The sequence below is a fragment of the Salmo salar genome, chromosome 09, assembly GCF_965601325.2.
Source record: "Salmo salar chromosome 09, fSalSal1, whole genome shotgun sequence".
NCBI classification, from domain to species: domain Eukaryota; kingdom Metazoa; phylum Chordata; class Actinopteri; order Salmoniformes; family Salmonidae; genus Salmo; species Salmo salar.
The window spans coordinates 4,028,545-4,048,401 of NC_138299.1; the positions used below are offsets into that span (position 1 = coordinate 4,028,545).

Below are 19,857 nucleotides of genomic sequence, written 5' to 3' on the forward strand. Positions count from 1 at the left end.
AATGTAGATGTAGCTAGTTAGCCAGATCCCTTGGGTTGAGTAGGAAACACTTGCTGAGCAAAGCATGCCAGGAGCTTGAGAAAGGAGAAAGAGCGTGAGAAAAGTGAGGCTTCAGCTATGGTTGGGAGCCTTCAGCATTAACAACCTACAGAGAGTAAAAAGGCCAACCTTGACTGAGCTCTTTTAAAAAAATATATATTATTAAGTAATCAAAGAATGTAATAAGCATCTTCATTAGACATAGGTGAAGAGGTCGTGGCTCATTTAACTGTAAACCAAACCACTTATCCAAAACCAAAATGGCTGACAATCATTAGCAAAACCATTTCATGGTTCAGCAAAGGTTAAACTGGCTTTGAGTGGTAAAGAGATCCTGAGCATAATTTTCATCAACTCTCTCCAGAGATTCCCCCCCCCCCCCCTGGCTAATTATTCCTACCTTTAATGATTCCGGCCGACTGCCATTGCGATCTCTTAAATAAGGCTGGATTACTGGATTTGGAGTATTAGCAACAGAGTTGGCAGGCAGGAGACCTCTGTGCCGTGAGTCGGGGTGAGAAAAACAGCTTCAAAAGGTATCTTGAGCAGCACCTTCATAAGATTAAGATTACATTACAAAGACTGTATCCCTATTAAGAGGTTTAAAGCCTGCAAAAGAGAGGCAAGTTCCATCATGTGGACTGCAGTACTTTGGAAGTGGAGCCTTCATGGGAAATGACACCTGTGCTATAGTTTAAGTAAGTTGAAAGAGTTGTTTACGTGTAATTTAGAAGTTTTACGTCTAAGTATATTACCTTCAAGACCTTAAGTATTGCACCAAACTTAACAGAATTCTATGAATCGTGAACAATGTTAGCGTCTGTAGATTCCTCACAGCTCACTCCAATCTTTATTTATATGTAAAATAATAATAATAATAAAACATTTATTTTTTTATTGATTTAAAGCTGATCGTTTATTCGTACGTGAAGCTATAGACTTCTGCTAAGAACATTGACTAAGTAAGGATCCAGAGGACATGCTAAGCTGCCAACATCAATTAAAGGAAAACAAAACGCATTTTCAATGTGAAGCGCCTAGTTCACAATAAAATAAAAATCCTCTACTGTCCTCGAGAAGCCTTTGTTAAAGATGCTGTTACCCAATAATCCTTCCCTCCTTCCTCTGCACTCCCTCCCTCCAAAAAGGGAGCAGTTTGTCCCGGGGCTGACGAGAGAGACCATTTGAAAGCAGGTCGGCAAAGGTTACCGTGGGAAACGTGGAGCACAGCAAAAATAGACAAAAATAAGCTTGCTTTTAATTATTTTTTATTAAGAGACTTGATGCTATTAAATAGCCCAGATACATTCACCCTATAGTTCCCAATTAGACTTGACAGTTGCATTACCAACAATAAATATAGCAAAGGGCTGGCCCCCGGGCCAGGAAAAACCCCTAACTCTGACCCCCTCATGTTTAATAATGAAAACAAGCATGCACACACACACTCCCTCTCTCACACACCATCCCTCTCTCCCTTCCTCCAGTACACAGACCATCCCTCCCTCTCTACGCTCCTGTTAGTCTTGCTCTCTCACACACACCTTCCCCGTCTCTCTCTTCCGCTCTTTCAAACACAGCTACAGTGCCTTCAGAAAGTAGTCATGCCCCTTGACTTTTTACACATTTTGAGTCACTGAACTACACACAATACCAAATAACATCAAAGTGGAGTGATGCTTTTAGACATTTTTACAAATGAATTCAAAATGAATGCTGAAATGTCAATAAGTATTCAACCTCTTTGTTATTGCAAGCCTAAATAAGTTCAGGAGTAAAACTTTGCTAAACAACTCACATACTAAGTTGCATGGACTCTGTATGCAATTAGTGTTTAACATGATTTTTGAATGACCACCCCATCTCTGTACCCCACACACACACACACAACAATTACAGTTGAAGTCGGAAGTTAACAAAAAAAAAAATCAACCACTCCACAAATTTCTTGTTAACAAACTATACTTTTGGCAAGTCGGTTAGGACATCTACTTTATGCATGACACAAGTAATTTTTCCAATAATTGTTCACTGTATCACAATTCCAGTGGGTCAGAAGTTTACATACACAAAGTTGACTGAGCCTTTAAACAGCTTGAAAAATTCCAGAAAATGATGTCATGGTTTTAGAAGCTTCTGATAAGCTAATTGACATAATATGAGTCAATTGGAGGTGTACCTGTGGATGTATTTCAAGGCCTACTGTCACGACGTCCGCCGAAGTCGGCCCCTCTCCTTGTTCGGGCGGCGTTCGGCGGTCGACATCACCGGCTTACTAGTTACCACCGATCTATGTTTCCCTGTTCATTTGGTTTTGTCTTAATTATACACACCTGTTTCATATTCCCTGATTATGTTCATTATTTAACCTCTGGCTTTCATGTTTGTCTTGTCCGTGATTGTTACCTGTTTTGTAGTTGTTGGAGGAATTTCTCCCAGCCATGTTTTATTGCTGCGGGAGAAGTTGGATTATTGTTTTTGAGTAAAACGTTTTGTTTGCACTCATCCCTGTGTCCTGCGCCTGACTCCGATACTTCTCCTATGAAAAGCATTACACCTACCTTCACACTCAGTGCTTCTTTGCTTGACATCATTGGAAAATCAAAAGAAATCAGCCAAGACCTCAGAAAACAAATTGCAGACCTCCACAAGCCTGGTTCATGGGAGCAATTTTCAAACGCCTGAAGGTACCACGTTCATCTGTACAAACAATAGTACGCAAGAATAAACATGAGACCACGCAACCGCCGTACCGCTCAGGAAGGAGATTCATTCTGTCTCCTAGAGATGAACGTACTTTGGTGCAAAAAGTGCAAATCAATCCCAGAACAAGAGCAAAGGACCTTGTGAAGATGCTGGAGGAAACAGGTACAAAAGTATCTATATCCACAGTAAAACGAGTCCTGTATCGACATAACCTGAAAGGCCGCTCAGCAAGGAAGAAGCCACTGCTCCAAAACCGCCATAAAAAAGCCAGACTACGGTTTGGAACTGCACATGGGGACAAAGATCATACTTTTTGGAGAAATGTCCTCTGGTCTGATGAAACAAAAATATAACTGTTTGGCCATAATGACCATCGTTATGTTTGGAGGAAAAAGGGGGAGGCTTGCAAGCCGAAGAACACCATCCCAACTGTGAAGAACAGGGGTGGCAGCATCATGTTGTGGGGGTGCTTTGCTGCAGGAGGGACTGCTGCACTTCACAAAATAGATGGCATCATGAGGCAGGAAAATGATGTGGATATATTTAAGCAACATCTCAAGACATCAGCCAGAAAGTTAAAGCTTGGATGTAAATGGGTCTTCCAAATGGACAATGACCACAAGCATGCTTCCAAAGTTGTGGCAAAATGGCAAGTGGCCATCACAAAGCCCTGACCTCAATCCAACAGAAAACTTGTGGGCAGAACTGAAAAAGCTTGTGCGAGCAAGGAGGCCTACAAACCTGACTCAGTTACACCAGCTCTGTCAGGAGTAAAGGGCCAAAATTCACCCAACTTATTGTGGGAAGCTTGTGGAAGGCTACCCGAAACATTTGACCCAAGTTAAACAATTTAAAGGCAATGCTACCAAATACTAATTGAGTATATGTAAACTTCTGACCCACAGGGAATGTGATGAAAGAAATAAAATCTGAAATAAATAATTCTCTCTACTATTATTCTGACATTTCACATTCTTAAAATAAAGTGATGATCCTAACTGACTTAAGACAGGGAATTTTTACTAGGATTAAATGTCAGGAATTGTGAAAAACTGAGTTTAAATGTATTTAATTAAGGTGTATGTAAACTTCCGACTTCAACTGTATCTGTAAGGTCCCTCAGTCGAGCAGTGAATGTCAAGCACAGATGTCATAAGTTTCGTCTTCTGAGGAGTAAGAAATATCGGACCAATACGCAGCGTGGTAAGTGTCCATACTTATACTTTTATTTAAAAGTGAACACTGAAACAAAACAAACGACAGTCCTGTAAGGTAACCTAACTATACATGGAACAACCACCCACAAAACACAAGACAAAAACCCCTACTTAAATATGGCCTTTAATCAGAGGCAACGAGATACAGCTGCCTCCAATTAGAGTCCAATCCCAAACAATACCACAAAGAAATAGAAATACTAGAAAATCAAACATAGAAATACATAACATAGAACTAACCCAAAAAACCCAACAACACAAAACAAACACACCCCTGCCACATCCTGACCAACTACAACAACAAAATGACCCCTTTACTGGTCAGGACGTGACAACAGATTCAACCACAAAGACCAATGCCTCACAAAGAACGGCACCTATTGGTAGATAAAAAAAATTAAAACAGACATTGAATATCCCTTTGAGCATGGTGAAGTCATTAATTACACTTTGGATGGTGTAGCAATACACCCAGTCACTACAAAGATACAAGCATCCTTCCTAACTCAATTGCCAGAGGAAGGAAAGTGCTCAGGGATTTCACCATGAGGCCAATAAAGATTTTAAAACAGTTTAATGGCTGTGACAAGTTTAATGGCTGTGATAGGAGATGAGGTAACGATTTACTTTGACTAGATACCCATAATGCATTTATTACACGTCTATAAGAATTTCATGAACGTGTTATAACAGGTCCCAACCACATTATTAAAGGCTAATGAAGATACAGGCATCCTTCCTAACTCAGATTAGGAATAGATTAGAAATCACTGGCCACTTTAAGGAAATGAAACACTAGCCACTTTAATAATGTCTCTGTATCTAGCATTGCTCATCTCATATGTGTAAACTGTACTCTATACTATTCTACGGTATTTTAGTCACTTTAATTGTTTGTAAATGTTGCATCACCCATCTCATATGTATATACTGTACTCTATACTATGCCACTGTATCTTAGTCCAATGACGCTCTGACATATATGTATATATGTTCTTAATCCATTCCTTACTTAGATTTATGTGTATTTTGGGTATATGTTGTGAAACTGTTAGTTATATCTTGTTAGATACTACTGCACTGTCGGAGCTAGAAGCACAAGCATTTCGCTACACCCGCAATAACATCTGCTAAACACGACCAAGAAATTTGATTTGATTTTGAAATATACTAATAGCATCTGTAGCGCATTCATGTCATGCTATGGAAAAACTCATATTTAGGTATCTTAATAGATGCCTCCTTACAATGACAGCGTAGTGTCAGTATGGCTGTTGTCATTATGGCCATGCCAGTGTTTGTGAATATGTTAAAAGGCCAAACAATGTTTAGAAAATTATGCTGATATATAAGTTGGGGCTGGTACTGGCTATTTCCCCTACCTGCCGGTATAGATGGATTGGTTGTTTTGCAACAAAACCAAGGCGTGCCCAACTATGGGGAAAAACAGATGGGGTCATCCAGAAACACAACAAAACAGGCTGACTTCTGCCCCATGGAAGAGCGCACATCGTTTTCATGAGGTTGTCAGCTAACCCATCTATAGCCTTCTTTTCACTGAGGTCAATGGTGCATGAAGATCCAAAGAAGGTTGAATCCTCAGGGTAAATTTTACGGATCAAATCATGTACAGTGCATTCGGAAAGTATTCAGGCCCGCCTACTTTTTCCACATTTTGTTAAGTTACAGCCGTATTCTAAAATACATTTTATTTAAAAACATTTTCCTCGGCAATCTACACACAATACCCCATAATGACAAAGCGAAAACAGGTTTTTAAATTTGTTTGCAAATTTATTAAGAACACTAAACAGAAATACGTTATTTACATTAGTATTCAGACCCTTTGCTATGAGACTCGAAATTGAGCTCAGGTGCATTCTGTTTCCATTGATCATCCTTGATATGTTTCTACAACTTGATTGGAGTCCACCAGTGGTAAATTCAATTGATTGGACGTGATTTGGAAAGGCACACACCTGTCTATATAAAGTCCCGCAGTTGACAGTGCATGTCAGAGCAAAAACCAAGCCATGAGGACGAAGGAATTGTCCGTAGAGCTCCGAGACAGGATTGTGTCGAGGCACAGATCTGGGAAGGGTACCAAAAAAATTCTGCTGCATTGAAGGTCCACAAGAACAAAGTGGCCTCCATTATTCTTAAATGGAAGACGTTTGGAACCACCAAGAGTCTTCCTAGTGCTGGCTGCCCGGCCAAACTGAGCAATCGGGGGAGAAGGGCCTTGGTTAGGGAGGTGACCAAGAAGCCGATGGTCACTCTGACAGAGCTCTAGAGTTCCTCTGTTGAGATGGGAGAATCTTCCAGAAGGACAACCATTTTGCAGCACTCTACCAATCAGGCCTTAATGGTAGAGTGGCCAGATGGAAGCCACTCCTCAGTAAAAGGCACATGAGAGCACGCTTGGAGTTCGCCAACATGCACCGAAAGACTCTCAGAAACAAGATTCTCTGGTCTGATGAAACCAAAAACTCTTTGTCCTGAATGCCAAGTATCACGTCGGGAGGAAACCTGGCACCATCCCTACGGTGAAGCATGGTGGTGGCAGCATCATGCTGTGTGGATGTTTTTCAGCGGCAGGGAGTGGGAGACTAGTCAGGATCGAGGCAAAGATGAACGGAGAAAAGTATAGATAGATCCTTAATGAAAACCTGCTCCAGAGCGCTCAGGACCTCAGACTGGGGTTGAAGGTTCACCTTCCAACAGGACAACGACTCTAAGCACACAGCCAAGACAACGCAGGACAACACAGGAGGGGCTTCGGGACAAGTCTCTGAATGTCCTTGAATGGCCCAGCCAGAGCCCGGACCTGTACCCGATCAAACATATCTGGAGAGACCTGAAAATAGCTGTGCAGCAACGCTCCCCATCCAACCTTACAGAGCTTGAGAGGATCTGCAGAGAAGAATGGGAGAAACTCCCCAAATACAGGTGTGCCAAGCTTATAGCGTCATACCCAAGAAGAGTTGATGCTGTAATCGCTGCCAAAGGTGCTTCAACAAAGTACTGAGTAAAGGGTCTGAATAGTTATGTAAATCTTAAATTTGCTAAAATAAAAAACAGTTTTTGGTTTGTCATTATGGGGTATTGTGTGTAGATTGATGTGGGATAAAAAACGACTTAATAAATGTTAGAATAAGGCTGTAACGTAAGAAAATGTGGAAAAAGTCAAGGGGTCTGAATACTTTCCGAAGGCACTGTAGTTGAGGGTAGAGGTTCGACCGATTATGATTTTTCAACGCCGATACCGATTATAGCAGGACCATCGGACGATTTTTATATATATATTTGTAATAATGACAATTACAACAATACTGAATGAACAATGAACACTTCTGTTTTAACTTAATATAATACATAAATAAAATCAATTTAGTCTCAAATAAATAAGGAAACATGTTCAATTTGGTTTAAATAATGCAAAAACACAGTGTTGGAAAAGAAAGTAAAAGTGAAATATGTGCCATGTAAAAAAGCTAAAGTTTAAGTTCCTTGCTCAGAACATGAGAACATATGAAAGCTGGTGGTTCCTTTTAACATGAGTCTTCAATGTTCCCAGTTAAGAAGTTTTAGGTTGTAGTTTTATAGGAATTATGACGCGTCCACTATTTCTCTCTATATCAGTTGTATTTCATATACCTTTGACTATTGGATGTTCTTAAAGGCACTTTAGTATTGCCAGCCTAATCTCGGGAGTTGATAGGCTTGAAGTCATAAACAGCGCTGTGCATCAAGCATTGCTAAGCGCAGTACAGTGCTGTTTGAATGAATGCTTACGAGCCTCCTGCTGCCTACCACCGCGCAGTCACACTGCTCTATCAAATATCAAATCATAGACTTAATTATAATATTATAAACACAGAGATACGAGCCTTTGGTCATTAATATGGTCAAATCCGGAAACGATAATTTCGAAAACAAAACGTTTATTCTTTCAGTGGAATACGGAACTGTTCCGTATTTTATCGAACGGGTGGTAACCCTAAGTCTAAATATTGCTGTTACATTGCACAACCTTCGATGTTATGTCAAAATCTGGCAAATAAATTACAGTCTTCACACAGTTCGCAACGAGCCAGGCGGCCCAAACTGTTTCATATACCCTGACTCTGTTTGCACTGAATGGAAGAGAAGTGACACAATTTCCCTAGTTAATATTGCCTGCTAACATGAATTTATTTTAACTAAATATGCAGGTTTAAAAATATATACTTCTGTGTATTGATTTTAAGAAAGGCATTGATGTTTATGGTTAGGTACATTTGTGAAACGATTGTGCTTTTTTCGCGAATGCACTTTTGTTAAATCATCACCAGTTTGGCGAGGTTGAAGAAGGCTGTGATTCAATGATAAATTAACAGGCACCGCATTGATTATATGCAGCGCAGGACAAGCTAGTTAACTTAGTAATATCATCAACCATGTTTTTTGTAAGATAAGTTTAATGCTAGCTAGCAACTTACCTTGGCTCCCTGCAGCCACAAGGTCCTTTTGATGTTGCACTCGCGTATCAGGTGGTCAGCCTGCCACGCAGCTTCCTCGTGGATTGCAATGTAATCAGCCATAATCGGCATCTAAAAAGACCGATTACCAGGATGTTATCAAAACTTGAAATCGGCCCTAATTAATTGGCCATGCCGATTAATCGGTCGACCTCTAGTTGAGGGTCATATCATAACCTATTAAAGTTGGTCAAACTCATCTATAAGGCACAGATGAAGGGTCTATGTAGGAATTCTATACAAAGTAAAGTCAAATCTATTTTTCCATTCATAAAGCATTTATAGCTAAGCACTGTGCAGTTTGCCACTGATCTATAACACCAAAATTCAAAATCTACTTATGAATTTTATGCCGTCAATGTACTGTCATTTCTATTTCCCATTCATAAAGCAATTATAAATAATTTATAAACATGCCTCACTTACATAAAATAATACGGACCCAACACAGAATGCTATTGGAAAGATGAACATTTTATTTCAATTTTCTAGATGTAACATTAGCTAGCTAGCACAGAAAACAATTGCTGAGCACATCGACAAAGAATCAATCCTACTATTGACATCTCAGTTTTACTTTAATAGATTTACCAAAGATTCATATTCAAAACATTCAAATTCAATTTTCCATTTCAGACTTAAAGCTAGCAATTAACCAGTATAGAGACCTCTCTAATGCCCAAAAAGCTCAGATTCAAACTCCCATTAAAAACTCTGCAAGCATCAAAATAAGCTTGTTGATCACTAAATATGGAGTTTCTGTCACGTCCTGACCAGTAAATGGGTTATTTGTTCTTATAGTTTGGTCAGGACGTGGCAGGGGGTATTTGTTTTATGTGGTTCGGGGTGGTTGTATATGTAGAGGGGTGTTAGATTTATGTATTCCGGGGTTTTTGGTTATTGTTCTATGTTCTGTCTAGTCGTTTGTATTTCTTCAATTGGAGGCAGCTGTCTATCGTTGCCTCTGATTGAAGGTCCTATATTTAGGAGTGTGTTTTGTTTTGGGGTTTGTGGGAGATTGTTTCTTGTTTTGCTGTATGCCTGACGAGACTGTCTAGTTCGTTTGTTTTTGTATACGTTGTTTGTTTTTCCTTCTTCACAAATAAAAAGAAGATGAGTATACATTTTCCCGCTGCGTTTTGGTCTACACCCTACGACACCTGTGTCAGTTTCGCTGAGCAACTATCTTTATTTACTCCATTATGGCTGATATGTACTGTACCTCCAAACAAGGTCTAAATGAAAAGCAAGCTAAAAAATATATATATTTGGCATCGCCACGTAAGTCTTAAGCTACTGAGATAGCTACCATTGTTAACTAAATGTTTTATGAGTTTCATGACGATTTTGTAATGTTTATTGACCGAGTTGGAAAAGGTGTTGACATTGCCAGGGGCTTAGCTAGCTGCTAGGGGTAAAAGCTAGCTTTACCATTGTTTTAGTACGCTTTACTCACTAAAATACTGTAGTTATTGCTAGCTATGAGTCTGAAATTGGGAATTTTATTTGAATGCATTGAATATGAATCTTTGTTAAATGTTTTCAAGAAAAGTCAAACTGAAAAATGTCCTCAGCAATGGTTTTATGTGCTAACGTTACATCTGGAAAATGTTAATATTTTCTTTAACATTGTGTTGTGTCACTGTTCTTTTTTTATAAGTGAGGCATATTTATAAATGCTTTATGAATATGAAAATAGAAATAACAGTACATTGACGGCAAAGACCTTTAATATTGCTGTTGTAGATCAGTGGCAAAAAGCACAGTTACAGATGATGTCAGAAGTTTACATACACCTTAGCCAAATACATTTAAACTAAGTTTTTCACAATTCCTGACATTTAATCCTAGTAAAAATTCTGTGTCTTAGGTCAGTTATGATCCCCACTTTATTTTAAGAACGTGTGATGTCAGAATAATAGTAGAGAGAATGATATATTTCAGCTTTCATTTCTTTCATTACATTCCCAGTGGGTCAGTAGTTTACATACACTCAATTAGTATTTGATAGCATTGCCTTTAAATGGGTCAAAAGTTTCAGGTAGCCTTCCACAAGCTTCCCACAATAAGTTGGGTGAATTTTGTCCCATTCCTCCTGACAGAGCTGGTGTAACTGAGTCAGGTTTGTAGGCCTCCTTGCCCGCACACACTTTTTCAGTTCCGCCCACAAATCTTCTATGGGATTGAGGTCAGGGCTTTGTGATGGCCACTCCAATACCTTGACTTTGTTGTCCTTAAGCCATTTTGCCACAACTTTGGAAGCATGCTTGTGGTCATTGTCCATTTGGAAGACCATTTGCGACCAAGCTTTAACTTCCTGACTGATTTATTGAGATGTTGCTTCAATATATCCACGTAATTTTCCTGCCTCATGATGCCATCTATTTTGTGAAGTGCACCAGTCCCTCCTGCAGCAAAGCACCCCCACAACATGATGCTGCCACCCCTGTTCTTCACGGTTGGGATGGTGTTCTTCGGCTTGCAAGCGTCCCCCTTTTTCCTCCAAACATAACGATGGTCATTATGGCCAAACAGTTCTATTTTTGTTTCATCAGACCAGAGGACATTTCTCCTAAAAGTACGATCTTTGTCCCCATGTGCAGTTGCAAAACGTAGTCTGGCTTTTTTATGGCGGTTTTAGAGCAGTGGCTTCTTCCTTGCTGAGCGGCCTTTCAGGTTATGTCGATATAGGACTCGTTTTACTGTGGATATAGATACTTTTGTACCTGTTTCCTCCAGCATCTTCACAAGGTCCTTTGTTGTTGTTCTGGGATTGAACGCGTCTCCTTCCTGAGCGGTACGACAGCTGCGTGGTCCCATGGTGTTTATACTTGCATACTATTGTTTGTACAGATGAACGTGGTACCTTCAGGCGTTTGGAAATTTCTCCCAAGGATGAACCAGACTTGTGGAGGTCTACAATTTTTTTTCTCTGAGGCCTTGGCTGATTTCTTTTGATTTTCCCATGATGTCAAGCAAGGAGGCACTGAGTTTGAAGGTAGGCCTTGAAATACATCCACAGGTACACCTCCAATTGACTCAAATTATGTCAATTAGCATATCAGAAGCTTCTAAAGCCATGACAAAATTTGGGGGAATTTTCCAAGCTGTTTAAAGGCACAGTCAACTTAGTGTTTGTAAACTTCTGACCCACTGGAATTGTGATACAGTGAATTATAAGTGAAATAATCTGTCTGTAAACAATTGTTGGAAAACTTGTGTCATGCACAAAGTAGATGTCCTAACCGACTTGCCAAAACTATAGTTTGTTAACAAGACCTTTGTGGAGTGGTTGAAAAACGAGTTTTAATATTGCCAACCTAAGTGTATGTAAACTTCCGACTTCAACTGTAATTACCATGAAGTGCTTAGCTATAAATGTTATAAATGTTTCATGAAAGAGAAAATATAGTTTACTTTACTACATAGACCTTTCATATGTGCATTATAGACCAGTATGACCAACTTAACTGTGATGTGGAGGGCTGTTAATGAGTTATGACCCTCAACTACACGATTTGATCCGTAAAATTGATCCTGAGGATTCAACCCTGTGGGGATCTTCATGCACCATTGACCTTAGTGAGAAGAAGGAGCAGAAGGTGGGGGAAATGGGGCTGGTACAGGCTAACTTATATATCAGCATGATTTTAAAAACGTGGTTTGGCCTTTTGGCATATTCAGTAACACTGGTATGGCCATAATGACAACAGCCATAACGACACTATGCTGTCATTGTAATAATGCATCTATTAAGATACACAAATATGAGCTTTTGCATAGAATGACAAATGTGCTATACATATGCTATGGATATATTTAATTAACCTAATGCGGATCATAACAGCTGATCATAACAGATCAGCTTCTGGTCATTCTGAAATAACCCCTTTGTCTCGAGTTCTCTCCTCTCGTCTTTAAACCTGTTATAACACGTTCATGAAATGCTTATAGATGTGTAATAAGTGCTTTATGATATGGAGAGGAAAAGTTAATCGTGACCAATAACTGAGGATGGATCAACAACATTGTAGTTACTCCACAATACTAACCTAAATGACAGAGTGAAAGGGAAGCCTGTACAGAAAAAAATAATTATTCCAAAACATGCATCTTGTTTGCAATAAGGCACTAAAGTAATGCTGCAAAAAATGTGGCAAAGAAATTAACTTTTTTGTCCTAAATACAAAGTGGTATGTTTGGGGCAAATCCAACACATCCCTGAGTACCACACCTCACAATTTCAAGTATGGTGGTGGCTGCATCATGTTATGGGTATGCCTGTCATCCCAAAGGACTAGGGAGTTTTTTTAAAGATAAAAAGTAACGGAATAGAACTAAGCACAGGCAAAATCCTATAGGAAAATCAGTTTCAGTCTGCTTTCCAACAGATACTGGGAGACAATTGTACCATTCAGCAGGACAATAACCTAAAACACAAGGCCAAATGTACACTGTAGTTGCTTACCAAGATGCCAATGAATGTTCCTGAATGACCTAGCTAAAGTTTTGACTTAAATCGCTGGCTGTCTAGAAATGATCAACAACCAACTTGACAGAGCATTTAGAACTTTAAAAAGACTAATGGGACGTTTTTTTTTACAATCCAGGTGTGGAAAACTCTTTGAGATTACCCAGAAAGAATCAGAGCTGTAATATATATATGTATGTATATATATATAAAAACTTCCACTTTGACATGAGTATTTTGTGTAGATCATTGACATACAATTACAATTACATTTATTTTAATTCCACTTTGTAACACAACAAAATGTGATGTGTGAATACTTTCTGAAGGCACAGTACATTTAGCACAGGCCAGAATTCTCAGTCGCTGACAATCACATCAACTTTGAAATAATGTATTTCCGGACAGTATATGATTTGAGGGTTTATTGGGAAAATGACTGACTGAGATGTTGGTGAAACAAAAATCGAACATGTAGCATGTAGTAACTCAAAATATGATCACAGATTTTTACAGTATTCTCCAATGTACATAGTACTAAGGAGGACTTCTCAAGGCAAGGATTAAGACAAGTGTAGAACGATCAGGTAATGGTAAGATCAAGGTTTGGCCCCGCCCCACTGTTTGATATGAATCAAGATGAACCTCTGATCTTGATCTTTTCCACATTGAGCTCCAGTCAAACAGTTAAAGGGGAATAAACCCCTCTAACTCGTTGTTGAATTGTCTGTCAAAGTGCTCACCTCTCTCACTCAGGGAGAGCAAGGTAGCGCTACAACTGTGTTATGCAGCTCCCCACTCAGTGCAGCGCTAGATAGAACTTTGTGGAACAACACAAATCTACGAAAATATTAAACTTTTGGTCACAGCAAATATACTAAATTTGGGAAGCCCAATCAATTGTGAGATATGTCTTAAACATTTGTGATCATTTTGGGTAGCAGATTCATAATTTGACCTTTTCTGAGATCTCTGCCAAGCAAGGATGAAAGGAGCCAACCTGATCCCACTTCCCACTTTTAACCATGCAACCCCGTTGGACATCATTCCACCTGCCAATTAACATTGCCCATCTTCCATCTCTGACTGTAGGCTACATCAATTGTTGCATGGTGTGATCCGATCATTACGGCAAAATATATATACTAACATGAGAGGGAAAGACTAGTGAGTGTGCAACATAACGTCCACTTCATTGGATGATACATATGGACTATACGGCTAATTTATGGAAGAAATGTTTCATTAAATTGTAACTTTACTACAGCAGGCAGCTGACAGCGAACCAATCCTTGTAAAATAATTTCCGTTGCAGATATAATAGATAGCCTAGGTACTGATGCATGCATCTTATCAAAATGTGATTTATGCTCACTTTCAAACTTTTCATTGGGGTAGATCAAATATGCTATTATTACATTTATTATTAGCCCACATTTACATTTTGTAAATTGGTAGACTATTGACAATGATTTACAAAAAAATGCAAGCAATTTGCATTGAGCGAGCAAGAGAATGTAATAATGTAGGCTAATTTTATAAAATGTAAAAGTATTCTTGTATGTTTTCAGCCTGGAAGGACTTGAGCCTGGTAAAAAACGTATAGCCTACTGCGCAATATATTACAAAATACACCAGCGACATCATTTAGGAGATAAAGGTTGTGAGAAAATTGTTGATCTGATCAGATCAACAATTATCTTCTAATGTATTTGTGTGGCTATGCCATCTTTAGAGCACAGCATTTTCTGCTTGGTTTCCAGAGCACTGAAAGAGAGAAATGAAATAGGCTACTACAGAGGTCTGATGATGCTTCTGACAATAAAGTAAAAGGTGTGTTTTGTTGGGTTATGTGCTAAAGTCTGATGTAGGCTATTTTGAAAATTGCCAGTGTGTTGTGTTTATGAGGAGTCCCCTCGTGCGTGTGTTGCTGCTTGAGCAGTAACCTTCCCGAATTTTGTATGATCACTGTTAAGTAAAGTTGATTATTTTCGTGTTATTCATCAAAGTTCTATCTAGCGCTGCAGTGAGTGAGCGGCTGCATAACCTGGTGACGTAGCTCTCGCTCTAGCTCTACCTCACTGTCCCTGACCGAGAGAGGTGAACACTTTGACAGACAGTCCAACAATGAGTCAGAGGGGGTTCCGTTATTCCCCTTTAAGGGCCCTTTTCCAGTTCTCTGACAACCACTCTGAAGATCAGAAGTGATGTCTGCTTTGAAGTTGTAACACTTTGGCTGGGCAAGCCCCACATCTGTCTGTTGACGTAACAAGTGGTTCTGACCTACTACTCCAAACCATTTTAGCAACAGCGTTTCAGTACTTTCATTCCCTCTAGTTTTAAGAAAGGAGAAAAACACAACTTAATAAAATGGAAAAACAGACAGTTTAGGAAAAAGCATGAAATGATCAACGTGGCGTTAGAGAGTACCTGTACAGTAAGCACATTATCACTATCGTGCAGTCCATTCACACACAAACACACACGCACACACTGCTGTACTTCAGTCCTAGAGTTTCCCAGTGGCAAAGGCCCCTTCCTGAAACTGAGGGATGAAGCTCTTGAAGTATGCTCTGTGGAGAAAGATAGACAGATAGATAGATGGATAGAAAGAGCCAGAGAGGGAGAAAGAGAGCAATAAAAGTAATTTAGACAGATACAGATTTACTGGAAGTGCACCAGTACTTATCTGACCATAAAAGCAAAGCACCGGTTTGCTCTTTCAGCAATAGAATACTGATTTTCCTTGGAGACCGGCGATATAAACAAAGACAATGACATATCTATTCCATGTAACTATCAACATTGGGACAAAACCTCTGCTGTTATAGTTAAGCACTCCTGTTCTGTGCAAAGTAAGCATGGTCAGCTGGAGATAAAGCCATTAAACCACAAACAGGGTTAACTGGTTCATGTTAAAAATAAAAAAGGTAGAGCAGGATAAAGTTGGGAGAGCCATACATTTATAAATCATATCACATTTATTTTGCATACAAATCTTCACCATGGTGTGCATAGTGATATGTCTTTTCGATGAAAGCGATTAGGTGGTTGTACTGTTAGTGATTGTTAGTGTGACAGGGATTTTTTTGCTTTTCATGTAAGCATTATAATCCCAGATTAGTTAGATTGAGATAAACTGTATTTGGCGAGGGAGAGCTGGTCCAAAGATGGTAGCAGGTTCAACAGCTTTGCAAGTTTCTTGCTAACTAGTCAATTACAAGGCCTAAACAAATAAATTCGATTTTTATCATTATCATCCTGTATTATGGATAATTATACACTAAGTGTACAAGACATTAGGAAACAGACTGACCAGGTGAATCTAGGTAAAAGCTATGATCCCGTATTGATGTCACTTGTTAAATCCACTTCAATCAGTGTAGATGAAGGGGAGGAGACAGGTTAAAGAAGGATTTTTAAGCCTTGAGACATAGATTGTGTATCTTTGCCATTCAAATGGACATGGATATGACAAAAGTTCCTTCGAACGGGGTATAGTAGTAGGTGCCAGGCACAACAGTTTAAGTGTGTCAACAACTGCAACATTGCTGGGTTTTTCACGCTCAACAGTTTCCCTTGTGTATCAAGAATGGTCCACCACCCAAAGGACATCCAGACAACTTGACACAACTGTGGAAAGCGAGTCAACATGGGCCAGCATCCCTGTGGAACGCTTTCGACACCTTGTAGACTCCACGCCCCGACAAATTAAGGCTGTTCTGAGGGCAAAAGCGGGTGCAACTCAATATTAGGAAGTTGTTCCTAATGTAAAAGTGCACTCAGTGTAAGTCATTGTTGTATGGTATAGTGGGTCAAATGGTCATTGTTGTCCAGTATGCTACGGGGTGAACAAAGCATCCTCTAGATACAGATCTAGGATCAGCTTCCCCTCCCCCAATCCTAACCATTAGTGGGGAATGCAAAACTGACTGTCTTACTTGGCTCTCTTGGCCATCTCGTTGCCGTCCCAGCGGGGGCTGTAAGGGTAGGACTTCTGCACCTGCGAGTACAGCTGCCCACTGTTGGTGAAGTGGTACACAGACTGGAAAGTCAGAGTGGGCTGGTCCCGCGGGAAGTACAGAGGGAGGTCCACTGGAGGAGGAGAGGGGAGAAGGGGAGAGACATAGTGAGAGAAAGAGATAGTGAGAGAGAAAGAGGTGATGTGGAGTTGAATGTAGGAAAGAAGTGTATGTGTGTGTGTGTGTGTGTGTGTGTGTTTATGTGTAACTCACCATGGACAAGGAAACAGAAGTCTTTCCACATGAGGAGAAGAGTGAGCTTGGTGAATCCTTCTGCATCGTACTCCACCACCCCCCTGCAACAAGCATGCACGCACGTACACCTTTCTTATATAGACACTGTAATGTGTCCACATGCCCCATACTAATCAAATACAACACTACAAATGTGCTTACTTAGATGAAAGTAGCACTGTCTATACATGCTCCTAAAAACTCAAATGGGTAAAGCTTTTTTATTTTTTATTTTGTGTTATTTATTTTGTATTAACCTAAACAACTTCTCAGCAAAGCAGTGCCTTTTTCAAATGCAGGGGCTTTCCAACCCCGAAGAAGGCACTGCGTTGCCGAAACGTTGGTTAGATTTACCCATTAAATTGGTGGGAGCAATGTTCCCTGTAAATCTTTTCGGCACTGAGCAAATATCAGGTCTGCTGAGTACAAACTTGAACGTTGTCAAAATTTCCAGCGTGCGTTTACTGTGAACACCGAGGCTTTACCTGCTTTAAGTTACAGCTTTAACAGTGGCCATGTATGCTACTGTGGCTATTTGATCATAATGTAGGCCTACCAGAGTGGCCTACCATCAGAAACAGTGAAGAAAATGCATTTCATAACATTTTAACATGGAAATAGCTGTTCTATCATTCAGTCTACAGTAGCAGCCAATGTGTGGTGTTCAATGTAGGTGCTGCATTCCATGAGACATGCATGGCTTGACATTAACCTGTTTATCCACTTGTCCTTCAGACAAGGAAGTGACTGAAGAATGTTGTTTTGTTGTTTGATGCAAGAAACCACTTGACAAAATAAAATGCATTATTATTCCCATACCATTATTCCAGAGAATCAGACAAATTATGCCAACCTCTGCCTATTGCTACTTAGCTTATTCAAGCCTGTCTCAAAATACAACGCTGCCCCTTTAAGACAAAAAAAAAAGCTATTTACCAGACTCGCTTTTATAAGATGTCTAGAAATGTTTATGTTTTGTGCCCTTGTAGGAAGCAATCACTCCCCTATCGCTGCCAACAAATGATCTATAACTGGGCTAATAACTCACTAAATAGCAAAGGATATGAACAAAATGTGCACACGTGGCTACATGCAGCTCTCACTTTGATCTAAAAACAAGTGCTTCCGCATCTACTCACAACCGATTGATGCTGTAAACAGTCCAGTTCAAAAGTAAATGGCATAGATCCATAAATGCCACAGATCCATATAGGACAATAGAGTACGGGCTGAGTTGTGCATGTCAATGCAATAGAATCATACTCCGATGTGTTCTGACTACAACAAAATCTCTTGCATAGTTCATTTAGTTTCAGTATGTTGCATTGAACGTGGCTAATATTGCGTTGATTTAACCACAATTGCCACAGTAAAGGGAAACGTTGATAGTGTTAACAGGGAAAACTCTAGAACAGTGGACACTAACCTTTTCTGAGTCAAGATCAAATGCAAGCCGATATCTACCGCTCAGATGTTTTTTTTTAATATGACTTAAAAAACGTAAGCCTAACCAATTAAAAACAGTACTGTAACAATGATGTTTGTGCAGTAAGCTATAGGCCCAATACATTATCACAGCATAATGGCTGTGGTTATATGATCACACCGGTAATAGATGCGCTGTTGTGTTACTTGTGAAGCACAGCTGAGTGAGCATACATTTAAATAATTTGCTTTTTATTTTACTGGGCTGATGGTGCCTGCATCTGATGATCAGTGTCAACAGAGGGAGAGAGCAGAAGACTGAGGGTCTGCCTTAACATCCCTCCGCTCTCCCTTTCCTCCACTGACACTGACCCAAAAGGGACACTCGTCTTCCAGCTGATGGGGAAACTCGAGTCGCACCGCATTATTTCGGAATTATTCATTGATATTAAAATAGACCCAAGAAGTTAAAAATAACAACAACGCAAGGCTATAGATACACTTTCCTTCTCATTCATTACGGCTGCAGTGCTTGTTGTAGCGCTGAGTGGAAATAAGAAGAATGCGAGTTTTGTGGCTTATAAAAGTGTTGAATACAAAGTGTTGACAGTGCTCAGTAAGAACTTCAGCATGAACTCACTCATAAAAACAGCATCGCTTTGCTGTATTCGCTGCCAGTCTCTCTCTTGTCATGGTTTTAAACATTTTGAAATCTCACAGTAACTTTAATCTGCTACTTGACACGGTCATCTGAGCCATCCGTTTTGTCAGCGGTAGGCCTACAGCGCACTTGATTTGTTCTCTGGGCCAGCCGAGAAGGTAGGATTTGTACCTTCAGACACATGAAATGGTTCAAAATGGCAACAGTTGGCTTACCCGGCGTGCAGGGCAGCTGAATCGTCAGTGGTGGAAAAAGTACACAATTGTCATATTTGAGTAAAAGTAAAAGATACCTTAATATAAATTGCCTCAAGTAAAAGTCTCCCAGTAAAATACTACTTGAGTAAAAGTCTAAAAGTATTTGGTTTTAAATATACCTAAGTATCAAAAGTAAATGTAATTGATAAAATGTAGTTAAATATGTACTTAAGTGTCAAAAGTGTCAAATTCCTTATAAACTCAGCAAAAAAAGAAACGTCCCTTTTTCACGACCCTGTCTTTCAAAGATAATTCATAAAAATCCGAATAACTTCACAGATCTTCATCGCAAACCAGACGGCACC

At 39.6% G+C, this 19,857-nt stretch overlaps 1 protein-coding gene across 1 annotated transcript in view; it reads right to left on the reverse strand.

Annotated features, from left to right (window-relative positions):
• Window positions 1-13,363: 13,363 nt before the first annotated feature.
• babam2 (BRISC and BRCA1 A complex member 2) overlaps window positions 13,364-19,857 on the reverse strand; it is a 214,911-nt gene continuing 208,417 nt past the window's right edge. Inside the window, exons 10-12 of the mRNA XM_014210010.3 lie at window positions 17,189-17,271; window positions 16,895-17,048; window positions 13,364-15,526 (exon numbers count right to left, since the gene is read on the reverse strand). Coding sequence (XP_014065485.1) covers window positions 15,463-15,526; window positions 16,895-17,048; window positions 17,189-17,271 — 301 coding nt within the window. The 3' untranslated portion in view covers window positions 13,364-15,462. The remainder of the gene's footprint in view (window positions 15,527-16,894; window positions 17,049-17,188; window positions 17,272-19,857) is intronic.